This window comes from Eulemur rufifrons, chromosome 9 (genome assembly GCF_041146395.1).
Source record: "Eulemur rufifrons isolate Redbay chromosome 9, OSU_ERuf_1, whole genome shotgun sequence".
Lineage (NCBI taxonomy): Eukaryota > Metazoa > Chordata > Mammalia > Primates > Lemuridae > Eulemur > Eulemur rufifrons.
This window is the reverse complement of record NC_090991.1, coordinates 11,625,723-11,638,672: the sequence shown is the minus strand read 5'-3', so window position 1 is coordinate 11,638,672 and position 12,950 is coordinate 11,625,723. Positions and strand designations below refer to the sequence as shown.

Below are 12,950 nucleotides of genomic sequence, written 5' to 3'. Positions count from 1 at the left end.
TATGAGATTCACTAGGAATAATAGCTTAGGAGCCTCTACTATTACTTGCATGAATTTGGGAGGAGTTAGGGAATAAAGACAAAAAAGACTGAAATTCAGAAGTGAGAACGCTAAGAATATAAAATATCCTTCCAACATATTCTAAAGCAACTCTAAAAACTGGATTCTCAAATAATTAATAAATGCATATAAATTAAAGGACAACAGTTTAAAAACTGTAACACAAGAAAAATTTCATAAGGTTTATTATTGAGGTGGGTCCAAGAATCAAGGCCTACAGGCTAGACTAACTACATCCTTCAAGGATTCTTGAAATTTTTTTAAATCTAGGAATAAAAAGTCTCTAGAGAACATGGAAGAGAAGATTCTTTCCTGCCAAGAAAGAAAAGTCTAACAGAGGTGGAAGGTGGTAGAACAATGATTTTTAAGCTGATAGCAAAAGTAGCTAGGTTCCCAACACCTTCTGATGAAAGCAGTCACCAGCTCAGACAGGAGAAAGGGCTCCCCCCAGAGTACCAGTAACCTGAGCTGAGACAACCATAAGTTGGGGGAAGGTAGGGAGAGCAAGGAGCTAATGCCAAGATTGGCAATTGAGTCTTTGTACAGGTTGAACCTGCAGGGTAGAATTAGGGGAAACTTTCACATACAAAATTATCAATTTCCAAATGAGATTTCTTAGAACGGTTTTCAAAACAAAATAGAAAGATGTTACTTATACTTTTCTTTTACTTATAATTTCCTTTTTTAAAAAGTAAAAGAAACGTATAAGTAACATCTTTTTATTTTGTTTTGAAAATCGTTCTAAGAAATCTCATCTTTGCCTATACTGTTTATAGGATTTATGTAGGTTTAACCTAAGACAGTTTTATATGTTGAAAGGTTTAAAAATATATGAGTATAAAGGTTGGATAAAGTTAAAGGGACAGTTATGAGTATCTCTGGGACACCAGTTTTGTAAACCATATTCACTCAACCATAGAAGAATGTAAGTGACCAAAAGTGTCATCCTTATGAAGAGAAAGATGGTGGGTATGCTATAACCTTTTAAGTGCTACATACAAAACCAAACATCAGAAGGGGCTTCGTGACCTCTTCAACATTTAATTTCTGGCACATTCTCAATCTGATCCCACAAGAATTTATAGATGTTAAAAACATTATGCTAAGCAAAAAAAGCCAGACACAAAAGACCACATATTGTATAATTCCATTCATATGAAAGTCCAGAATAGGAAAATCTATAGAGATAAAAAGTAGATTAGTAGTTACTCAAGGCTGGGAGAGAAGGGTGACAGCTGTTTCTTTTTGAGGTGATAAAAATGGCTGTGATGCACATATCTGTGAATATAGTGAAAACCACTGAATTGTACACTTGAAAAGGCTGAATTGTTTGGTATGTGAATTATATTTTAATAAAGCTATTTAAAAAAGAATTTATAGCCATTTCGGAAAATGTACTTGTTTATATTTTTGATCATATAGAAAATAAGTTACCTCTATAGTATCCGGGAGGATGAAGTCTTCTGCTTGCTGTAGTGACACATGTAAGCTATGCTTTCCCTGGAGACTGTCATTATCTTTCTGTAACCTCACCAGCTCTTCTGAAACCTGTTCCCGTGACTGCATCAGCACTGCCTAAAATAGAAATAGATACTGATCACAGCCAGAAAGGTAAATCCGGTTTGGTGATAGATACACCAGAGAAAAAGCCAAACTAAACAAGGGCTAAGGACAGAGGGGCGTTTAATAAAGTTCTGCTAGACTTACAAAAAGCAGCTCACAGACTTTTTGATTTGCACCTTTACACATACTCAGTGGGGGGCAGGTGATGAAGCAAGTATCTGAGGTCCACTGTTTCTACCAACAGGTTAAAAATAATGAATCCCTTTCCTCCATATCCCTGTACTATAGAAGGACCAGGATCTCTAGCTCAATGGAAGTAGCGGATACAATCAAGACCCATATCAGATAGAGCATGTACTCCCAACACAACCATTTCCTCATGGCAAATATTAACGGGAAATATGGAGAAACAAAAAGCAGTGTCTTCACCTTCCATTACATACACATCTTGTCAAGCTCAGGATCACTGACAATGGCCCAGCGGCCCCAAATACTGGAAGTCATCAAGAGGATCCATGCTCAGGAAACACGGAGCATCAAGAAGCTTGTTCTGACAATGGGACACATGGCTACTTCTTCTGCTTGCTGATGTGTAAAACAATTTTATATATTTCATACTAATTTGTATCAATATAAAAATTATAGCTAATTTGAGTATAAGATAAAGTTCTGCAAAAGTATTTAATTTCTGCTAAATTTTAATACTAAGTCATATAAATGTAGATTACTTACTCATCCATCATTTATTTTGCAGCTACTGCTCTGTGCCAGGTGTTTTGCTGCCCATGGGAAATGCAGAGATAAAAGACAGGGAGACTTTGCCCTGGGGAAGCTGATGGTCCAGTAGAGGAGAAAGACAGAAACGAACAACTACCCTACAGTACCATAAAGCACTGTGACAGAGAGTGGGTATCACAGTGATAAAAGGACAAAGGGGAACCTAAGTAGGGGGAGGAAATCAGGCAGAAGGTTAAAGAACATTTCCCAAAGGAGGTGATGGCTGAGCTGTATCCTGAAGGCAAACAGGCTGCAGGCAGGCAGGCAAAGTCATGCATAAACTTTGGTTCAACTCCGCTGGCTCTTATTTTCTTCAGACTAGAATCAGTTGTGCTTTACGATCACTTTCAACCCAACTACAACAAAGTATTAGCATCCCACTACCTTCCAGATATGAAAGAAGAACATGTATGTATTTGCTTATTTTTGTAAAGAGAAATACAGAAGGATATGCTAAAAATAAAATGATTATGTATGGGAGGGGATGGAAATGGGTTAACAGGGAATGGGAGTGGATCTGAGTATTTATATATTTTTATAGTTGTGATTTATGAACCATGTTGCATAGTCAAAAAAATGTAAATCAAAAAAGAAAAAAAAAGCAAATTTGAAAATGTAATACAAACAGAAACAAATGGAGCTAACTATACATCAAGTTGATAATACAACCACAGAGATAAAAATCAATTCAAGTAACTTTTGAACACAGTACCCAAACTGTAAACCCTCACACGTGGATACAGGCAGAAAGAACTACCAAGTAATGTTGAACTTTACTTCGCAGGTTTGCTGTTGGTAGCAACATTGACGTCATACTGAAACTACTTTGTCCCCACCTTAACCAATAACGGAACCACCCATCATTAATGTGATACATGATGTTTTAAACCTCCCATTGAATCATTTCATTTATGTAGTATTCTGGCCAAAATGTCTAACCTAAATCAAATCATAAGGAAATAATCAGACAAATGCACTCTACAAGACAGTTGGCCTAAAAAATATTCTATAAGGAAACTGGCCCTGGACTCTTCAAAAATGATAATGTCATAAAAGCAAAAAAAAAAAAAAAGTGGGGGACTGTTCTAGATTAAAGAAGACTAAAGTGACATGAAAATAAGATGGAATATGTGATTCTTGACTGGTTTCTGTATCAAAAAATAAGAATACAAAAATAAAAACCACCAATAAAAAACAATCATGGACTTTTGGGGACAACTGGTTAAATTTTAAGGATGTAATAATCCTTAAAATTAAAATTACTTCTTTGTTCTTAGGACATACTAAAATATTTACGAGTGTCATGATGTCTATAACTTACTTCCAAATAGTCCAGCAAAAACACAAACCAAAACATACATACATATACACACATAATACACCTACATATATACAGAGAGAGAGACAGAGAGCAAGTACAGGTAGGCACTTATGTGGCAAAATACTGGCAACTGGTGAACCTAAGTGAAGGTCTTCACAAGTGTTGATTCCTATTTCTCTTTAAGTTTGAAATTTTTCAAAATAAAAAGTTAGAGGAAAATAGTAAGATCCCAACCCCTACCATAAACATTCTTTTCTGAAGGGGCCTAAGAAATTGAGTTTCTCTTACTTAGCACAAAAAACTATTCATAGTGATTTCAACAAAATGGTAAAGCATTAGAGTTCATAGTACCTTATTCAACAATTCTCCAATGACACTTGCACACACACATTCATTTTAAGTGGAATCAACTTGAAGTGTTTGCAAAGGCAAATGGGTTTTAAAAGATAAGATGTAAGGGCCAAAGGAGTGTAGGAGGCTCAACACTATGAAACTTTATCAGCCTCTAACAGTAACTTTTAGGCCAATGTTATTATTTTGTATTCTCTAATTAGAGAAAAGATATGAAAGTCTCTGGTCAATGACTAGGATGAGAGGCTTCCCAACAGACCATCTAGTCTAGGATTCAGGGATCAGCTCAAAGGCCATTCATATACTAATCAAAAATACTAATCAAAAAGAAGCCATCACCATTCTACCCGAGGCATTTTTGTTTGTTTGTGTTTTTTTTTTTTTTTTAACTGTCATCCCAGAAAGAGCTGGGTAAGAGGCAGCTGTGTAGGCTATAATTTACAAAAGGCCGTCAGATGCAGGGCTCCAACTTTGAGAAAAAGGAAGAACAAGGCAAACACAAGCAGACTGGTGAGGAGGGAGGCCCACGCCTGGGGAACTGTTCTACAGAGGTTCCAGCCAGCCCTCGCCCAAGAAGCTCTCTGCCCTCATCCCTCTCAGAATTGATGGCCTTCTGGAAGTTCCCTAGCACTACAATAATCACGTTTTTTTCATAACCCCTATGAAATTAACGAGGTTATTCTAAGTAAATCAGCCATCCAAGAAAAACACGACTGTTTAAAGCCTGTACCAGCTAGGGCTCTCAGAGATTTCAATTATTTAGCTCATATTTGAAACTGAAAATTAAATGTTGGTCCACAGTTTATTCTGTTTAGGCTTCCCAAATCAGAAAAATAAATGAAGTTTAAGATGAAAAAAACTCTCTTTTGGTTAGGAGGTAGGTTTATAAAAGGAATAATATCTTTACAATATTTTGCCCATTACTAATGTTCTATAGGCACTGGAGAACGTAACAGTAACCATACTTTGGACAGAGTGATAAAGTCATATCAAAGATGATGTCAATATAGAACAAAAAGGAATATATATAACATAGTAATCATTTATTTAAAATGTTAACTTACCATCTGTTCCTGAATATCCCTCTTTGCCTGGGAAAACCCTTGTTGTAATTCTTCAAGTAAGATCTCAGATGCTTGGGCTCTTAGGACAAGTGCAGAGATCTTTTAAAAATGCATACATAGAAAATATACAGTTAGGAAATTGGTTATTATATAACTAACCCTTCCCTCTCCTGATTATTTAGTACCCAGAATTGATATTTTATTAGCTCATGCTAACCACTCATCACTCATTCAACAGACACGTACATCTGCTGTGTGCAAAAGCCTCAGCCTTTCAGATAACACAAGACAGTACCAAAGTTCTGAGTCATTTGCTGCCATACAAACACCAATGGTGAACAAACACCATTATATGGGTCTCTAGGCAGATATTAACTCATGTGACTTAGTTCTAGATTTTTTTTTTTTTTTTTTTTTGAGACAAGGTCTCAGTCTGTTGCCCAGGCTAGAGTGTAGTAGCATCATCATATTGATAGCTCACTGCAACCTTAAACTCCTGGGCTAAAACAATCCTCTTGTCTCAAGCCTCCCAAATAGCTAGAATTAGAGGCATGTGCCTGGCTAATTTTTTCTATTTTTTTTTTTTTTTTTTTTTTAGAGACAGGGTCTTGCTATGATGCCCAGGCTGGTCTCTAACTCCCGGCCTCAAGTGATCCTCTAGCCTCAGCCTCCCAAAGTGCTGGGATTACAGACATAAGCCACAAGACCCAGCCATAGATTTTTTAAAGACGGGGGAAAAATCAATAAAAAACTGAAACCCTATCCACACAAAAAAGCACACATTTAAACAATAAAACAATATTCTCTGAACTAGCTACAATCTTCTAAGATGGTTTACTTAAGAGTAATATATACATGAGTAACACCATTGAACTCTAAACTTCCTTCAATTAGTTTTAATGTTCCTGAGCAGAGGTTTAGTTGAAAATTGATGACTCATACATAAAAATTATAATATAAATGGAAATAATTTTGTTTAGACATTTTAAAAATAATTACTGTCATAATTCTGCTTCCAATAGTGGCAAACTAGGTAAGTGAACCAACTCTGCTATTGAGAATTAGAAAAACTGTACAAAAATAAAATATATCTACTGGAAGGCATTGGAGAACTAACAAAGCAAAAAAAGAACCGCAGAGAAAAGGACCAGAATGAGGACACATGGAGAATGAAAAGCATCTGGAACAGTTTTCTAGCAACATGTGCCAAAAAAAACAGATGTGACAGTGAGAAGCTGAGCAGGGTTTGAGAGCCCCAGGATGAAGTGGCAAAAGAGTCCAGGAACCACCAAGAAAAAGGACCCCTGGTAAACATCCTGCACTTTGAGTTGAGTCCCCAAAAGGGCCACACCCTCGGGAAAGGAAAAGAATTGTAAATAATCCAACCTTCCTAACTTTATATAATCTCGATTCCTATAACTGGATTAAAGTGATTCAGAATTGTTAATACCACTAGTTGCCTACCTCTCATAAGGGAAATGGCATTATCTTAAGCTTTATATTATTTCACATTCTTTTACATACAATGTCCAGCACTTAAATAAAAATGGACAATAAAAAACAAAATGGACAATAAAAACAGGTCTACAATAAATTCAACTATGTGACTTGATCTGTTCAAAGATTTAAAGGACAATATTTAGACTTGCCAGAGAACTGGAAACAATGAAGAATAGCCAAATGGAAACAATAAACTGAAAAAACCATTGACTTAAAAATTCAATGGATGGGCTTACAGATAAGATCAATTTGAAGAAAAAAACTAGTGAACTAAAAGACAGCTTTGAAGAAAATATAGACAAAAATATGGAAAATATAGAAGAGAGGTTAAAAAGCATATAGACATAATGAGGTTTAACATGAATAAATGGTCAAAGAAATAATGGCCAAGGGAAATACCTAATAGAGTTGAAAACTAAGCCCATGTAAGAACCTCCTAATTTCATTCCTACATATTTTCAAGAGCAATTAGTCCACATGGCCATCAAAAGACATGTACAAGAATATTCATAGAAAATTTACAATAGCCAAAAACTAGATACAACCTAAATATCCCTTAACTGTAGTATAAATAAATGGTATATTCAAGTAAGAGAATATTCAAAGCATTAAAAAATATTGCCACACCAAACAATATGGATGACTCTCACAGATGAATCTCAAAGATTCTAATGATGATCAAACAGACTAAACACAAACGGCTACATATTTTATGATTTCATAAGTTCAAGAACAAGCAAAACTAAAACATAATGTTAAAAGGCAGAATAGTAGGTTACCTCTATGTATAGGTAGGTGGGGTATTTATTGACTGGGAAAGGGCATGAGCATATTAGAAATGTTCTACATCTTGATCTGGATGAAGATTACCATGGTAAAATTTTTCACGTTAAAAATTCATCAAATTGTACACTTGATTTGTGCACTTTACTGTGTGTATGTCAATAAACACAAGTGTTTAAAGGAGTCATAATGGCTGGGAATTGTCCACTTATGATGCAAGAATCCTTGTGAAGCCCATACAGGAAAAACACGAAGAAAAATACACCTAAGCATTGCAAGTAAAACTGCTAAAAACAAAAGACAAAAAGAACATCTTTAAAATAGCCAGGGAAAAATAACATTTTACCTTCAAAGGAGCAAGAATAAGACAGATAGCTGAGCCAGAAGCAATGGAATAATAACCTCAAAGTGCTGAAAGAAAATAACATAAGTGCTGAGAATTCTACACCTAGCAAAAGTATCCTTCTTGAATGAAGTGGGAAGAAAAAGATATGTCTGATAAACAAAAACATAAGTGAGACTTCTGGTGCTATCCAAGATGGACTAAGCCCACTATGGCGTGTCTCTCTCTCCTTCTCCCTCTCTCTCTCTCTCTCTCTGTCTCTCGATTACAACTAAACACTCCAGACAAAATACAAAAAGCAACTACCTTAAGACTCTGAAATGGAGAAAAAAGCAGATTGGGGAGGGAAATCAAAAGCAGAAGAAGGAATTCATACAGGAGTTAGTTTCCTGATCGTTTATTCTTCTTTCCTACTCTCTCAAAAGCAGGGACCTGAAGGCAGCCCCAGCTGTGAAACTCTAACAGTTGCAGCAGTACAGGAGATAAAGCTTTCTGGCAGCTGGGCCAGAAACAGGGTTCCTGTGAGCCAGTTAGTATAGGGATAATCTCAGAGAGGAGAGCTCTAGAAAAGGATCTCCTAATTCTGCATATGAATTAGCACAAGTCCCACACTCATCTCTGAGCTACACATACAAGGACAGACCCAAAGCTGAATAGCAAAGGCTTTTGAAACTGAATTGGCATTAGAACTATCACCAGTAGAAGGCAAAACAGAATTTGGGAACTGAACCTAATCAGGTTAACTGACTGCTAAAACAAAAAAACAAAACATAAACATTCTCCAGAGGATTTTAACAGAACCCAGAGTCTCTCAGTAACAATTCATAATTCCCAGGACACAGTATAAATGTACCTGACATAGAAACAACTAGGGAAAATGTGACCAATTTTCAAGAGGAAAGAAAATGAACAAATGCCAAACCCATGATGGCCCAGGTTGGAATTATCAAAGACTTTTAAGTAGCTATTACAACTATGCTTCATGAGGTAAAGGTAAATGCTTTTGAAACAAATAAAAAGATAGCTCTCAAGAATGAAATAAAAACATGAAAAAAAGAACCAAGTGGGCTGGGAGTGGTGGCTCACACCTGTAATCCTAGCACCTTGGGAGGCCAAGGCAGGAGGATAGCTTGAGCTCAGGAGTTTGACACCAGACTGAGCAAAAGTGAGACCCTGTCTCTACAAAAGTAGAAAAATTAGTCAGGCATGGTGGTGCACATCTGTAGTGCCAGCTATTTGGAAGCTGAGGCAAGAGGATGGCTTGAGCCCAGGAGTTTGAGGTTGCAGTGAGCTATGCTGATGCCACTGCACTCTACCCAGAGCAAAAGAGAGACTGTTCCAAAGAAAAAAATGAAGAAGAACCACCAAGTGAAAATTTTATTTCACACAAATCACAGTGTAGAATTTAGTATAAAAATAGACAAACAGACCAATCAAACAGAACATAGTCTTCAAACTAACTCACACATATATAGTCACTTAATAGACGACAAATATGACACTGCAGAGTAATAGGGAAAAGGTAATCTTTTCACTAATGGTACAGAAACTGGTTATCCATACGAAAAAAATAAAGTTTTACCCTTATCTACATTGTATGTATGCATGTGTATTAATCAGTTCTAGATGGATTTTAGATAATGTACATGTAAACAACTACAACCAATAAAGCTTCTACAAGATGATATGTGAGAATATCTTCATAACTCCAGAGTAGAAAAATACTCTTTTAAAAAGGAGAAAATTCACTGACCATAAAGAAAAGATCAATACGTTTACATTAAAATTAAGAACTTCTGTTTATCAAAAGACACCACTAATAAAAACATAAGCTACTTAGAACATATCTGTAACACATTTCACTAAAAGGCTCTAATAAGATTATACAAATACTATCTACAAAACAACTTTTTTAAAAAAGAGTAAAACAGACAATCCAATAGAAAAATAAGCATAAGACTTAAGCAGGAATCTCACACACACAAAATATCCCAATAGCCAATAAACGTGCAAAATGCTAAATAACTCAATGATCATCAGAGAAATGCAAACTAAGCCACAATGAAATACTATTGTTACACACCCACCAAAATGGCTATAATTTAATAACTAGCAAAATGAAGACCTTGGACCCACAGGAATTCTTCTCCTATATTGCTGGTGGGAATACAAATTGGTACGGCCACTTTGGAAAACTGGCATTTTCAATATATGTTTTGAACATTTTGACCCAAGCATTCCACTCCTAGAAAAATACCCAGCAGAAGTATGTCCACCAAACCTGATACAGAAGTTTCAAAGTAACATTATTCATAATATCTCAGAACTGGAAACAACTAAAACATCCATCAACTTTAGGATGGATAAATTGTGATATATCCATACCACAGTATAACCACACAACAATAAAAATGAACAAATTACTACATGCACCATGAACAGAAATCTCATACTGTTGAATGCAGGAAGACAGACACAAAAGCATACACACCATATGACTTCATTTTTCCAAATTAAAAAACAGACTAATGGTGTTAGAAGTTAGGGCAGTGGTTACCTATGAGAAGAAGGTTGTAGGTGCAGGGCGAAAGTGAGGGCTTTTGGAGTACTGGCTAGTTCTATTGCTTGATCTCAATGGTGGTACATAGATGTTAGTTCTGGTATATTTGGTGTATCTGTGTATGTTTGGTTTTTTCTATGTATGCTATACTTTTAAAAAGCTTAAAAGAAAATAATTGGTATCTTTCTTGTCAGCAAGTTTCTTGTAAAACACAAAAACCTAACTAATAGAAATAAAAGGAGAAAGGAAAATCAGAACCTCCTGACATTCACTGACCAATTATTTCAAAAGTTATTTGGGGCTGGGCGCGGTGGCTCACACCTGTAATCCTAGCACTCTGGGAGGCCGAGGCGGGTGGATCGCTCGAGGTCAGGAGTTCGAGACCAGCCTGAGCAAGAGCGAGACCCCGTCTCTACTAAAAATAGAAAGAAATTATCTGGACAACTAAAATATATATAGAAAAAAATTAGCCGGGCATGGTGGCGCATGCCTGTAGTCCCAGCTACTCGGGAGGCTGAGGCAGTAGGATCGCTTAAGCCCAGGAGTTTGAGGTTGCTGTGAGCTAGGCTGAAGCCATCGCACTCACTCTAGCCTGGGCAACAAAGCGAGACTTTGTCTCAAAAAAAAAAAAAATTATTTGGAAAAAAACCTATAAAAGAGATACCACAGAAAGATCAGAAAGAGATCTTTTTATGTGAGAGAAAATAAAATTCCAAAACTTCAGGGCAAAAGAAACATGACTACATTTTAATTTTTTTTTTTTTTTTTTTAAGAGACAGGGTCTCACCACATTGCGCAAGCTGGAGCACAGTGGTTGTTCACAGGCATGATCATACCTCACCGTGGCCTTGAACTCCTGGGCTCAAGCAATCCTCCCACCTCAGCCTCCCAAGTACCTGGGACTATAGGCACAAGCACCACACACAGCCAAATTTTTCAAATTTTTTATTTTAAAAAGTCCAGTCATTCCCCATGAGTCACATTCTAAAAACCCTCATTTACCTGATGGCTCGAATCTTCAGTGCTCTGCTTTATGAAGTCCTCCAGCTCCTGTTTATCTTTCATAGTCTTCTCTAACTGGTCATTTGCTTGTCTGAGCATCACCTGTAGTTTTTTCACCTATATAATTTAAAAAGTCAATTAGAAGTAAAAACCAGAATTCTTTCATAAATTTTAAAAGAATTCCTAACTCCACCATTTTTAAAAATCTCTAACTTTTTTTTTTGAGAAACATAATAGATTGGTCAATTCAGAAAGAAATGAAATAAATGACCTCAAGAGACAAGTGTACTGTGTTTTACAGTTAACAAATCAGTTCTGACCAACATTATCCCATCTGAAAATACCTGCTTCTCCCCCTGGATTCTCTAGGCCATGGCTTTGGCCTCCAATCTACAATCCACACTAACACTATAAATTTTATAACATATTAGGTTATTAAGTATGAAATGTCCAACTTCCTTAAGTACTAAGTTTGACAGTTGGTATCTCTGACATTTCACTTTGACGTTTCTTGTTTTATTTTTATTGTGAAGGTACATCCTCAGTCTTTCAAATCCACATTTTGGCTTGTGATTATCTTTTAGTATTTTTTAGAGCAATTTTGTGAAACCATGGATAAGTCAAAATTTCATGTTATTTTCTAACATGAGTTGCATCATGGAACCAATGTAGTGCAGACAGCTTGAAATATCAACGAAGTGTTTGGGAAGGATGTGGCTAATGAACACATAGTACAATGTTCTGAGAAGTTCCATTCTGGTGATTTTGATCTTGAAAATGAGCCACATGGGCAAGCTGAGACCAAGGTGGATAATGATGAGCTGAAAGCTATAGTGGAAGTGAATCTATCTCAACCTATGGATGAATTAGCAGCAAGGTTTACGTTACTAGTTCAACAATATTGGACCATTTGAAATAAATCGTCAAAGCAAAGAAGCTGGACAGATGGGTTCTGCATGAATAAAACAAATGTCAGAAGAGAAATCGTCTCAAAGCTTGCTTCCTGTGCTGTCACAACATAAAGGTGAACCATTTCTACACGATATTGTTACATGTGATGAAAAATGGATTTTTTCTGATAATCACAAGCATCCAGCACGATGGTTGGATAAAGATGAAGTGCCGAAACACAGTCCAAAACCGAATGTTCATCAAAAAAAGCTAACGGTGTCCATTTGGTGGTCCAGTGCTGGTATTATCCACTACAGCTTCATGAAACCAGGTCAATCCATGACAGCGGATGTCTACTGCAAACAACGGGATGAAATGATGAGGATGTTTGCAATTAAGCAGCTGAGACTGGTCAACAGAGACAGGCCAAATCTCTTGGAAGACAACGCTCCAACACACGTCACACAAACTGCTCCAACTACAGAAGCTGGGCTTGGAATCTGTCATTCACCATATTCACCATTGCACCAAGGGACTACCACTTCCAGGCTTTGGACCACTTCTTGCAAGAAAAATATTCAATTCTCAACAAGCTATGGAAAATGCCTTTCAAGATTTCATGGCCACTTGCTCTCCAGGCTTCTTTGTGCTGGCATAAACAAGCTACCCTTAAGATGACAAAACTGTGTAGATAGTTTAGGCGCATATTCTGATTAATTGCACTGCTTCTTGTTT

At 36.5% G+C, this 12,950-nt stretch overlaps 1 protein-coding gene across 1 annotated transcript in view; it reads right to left on the bottom strand.

Moving 5' to 3' along the window:
* RABEP1 (rabaptin, RAB GTPase binding effector protein 1) overlaps positions 1–12,950 on the bottom strand; it is a 94,109-nt gene that overhangs the window by 7,934 nt on the left and 73,225 nt on the right. Inside the window, exons 11-13 of the mRNA XM_069482091.1 lie at positions 11,325–11,441; positions 5,137–5,235; positions 1,495–1,635 (exon numbers count right to left, since the gene is read on the bottom strand). Of these exons, the coding sequence (XP_069338192.1) occupies positions 1,495–1,635; positions 5,137–5,235; positions 11,325–11,441 (357 nt within the window). The remainder of the gene's footprint in view (positions 1–1,494; positions 1,636–5,136; positions 5,236–11,324; positions 11,442–12,950) is intronic.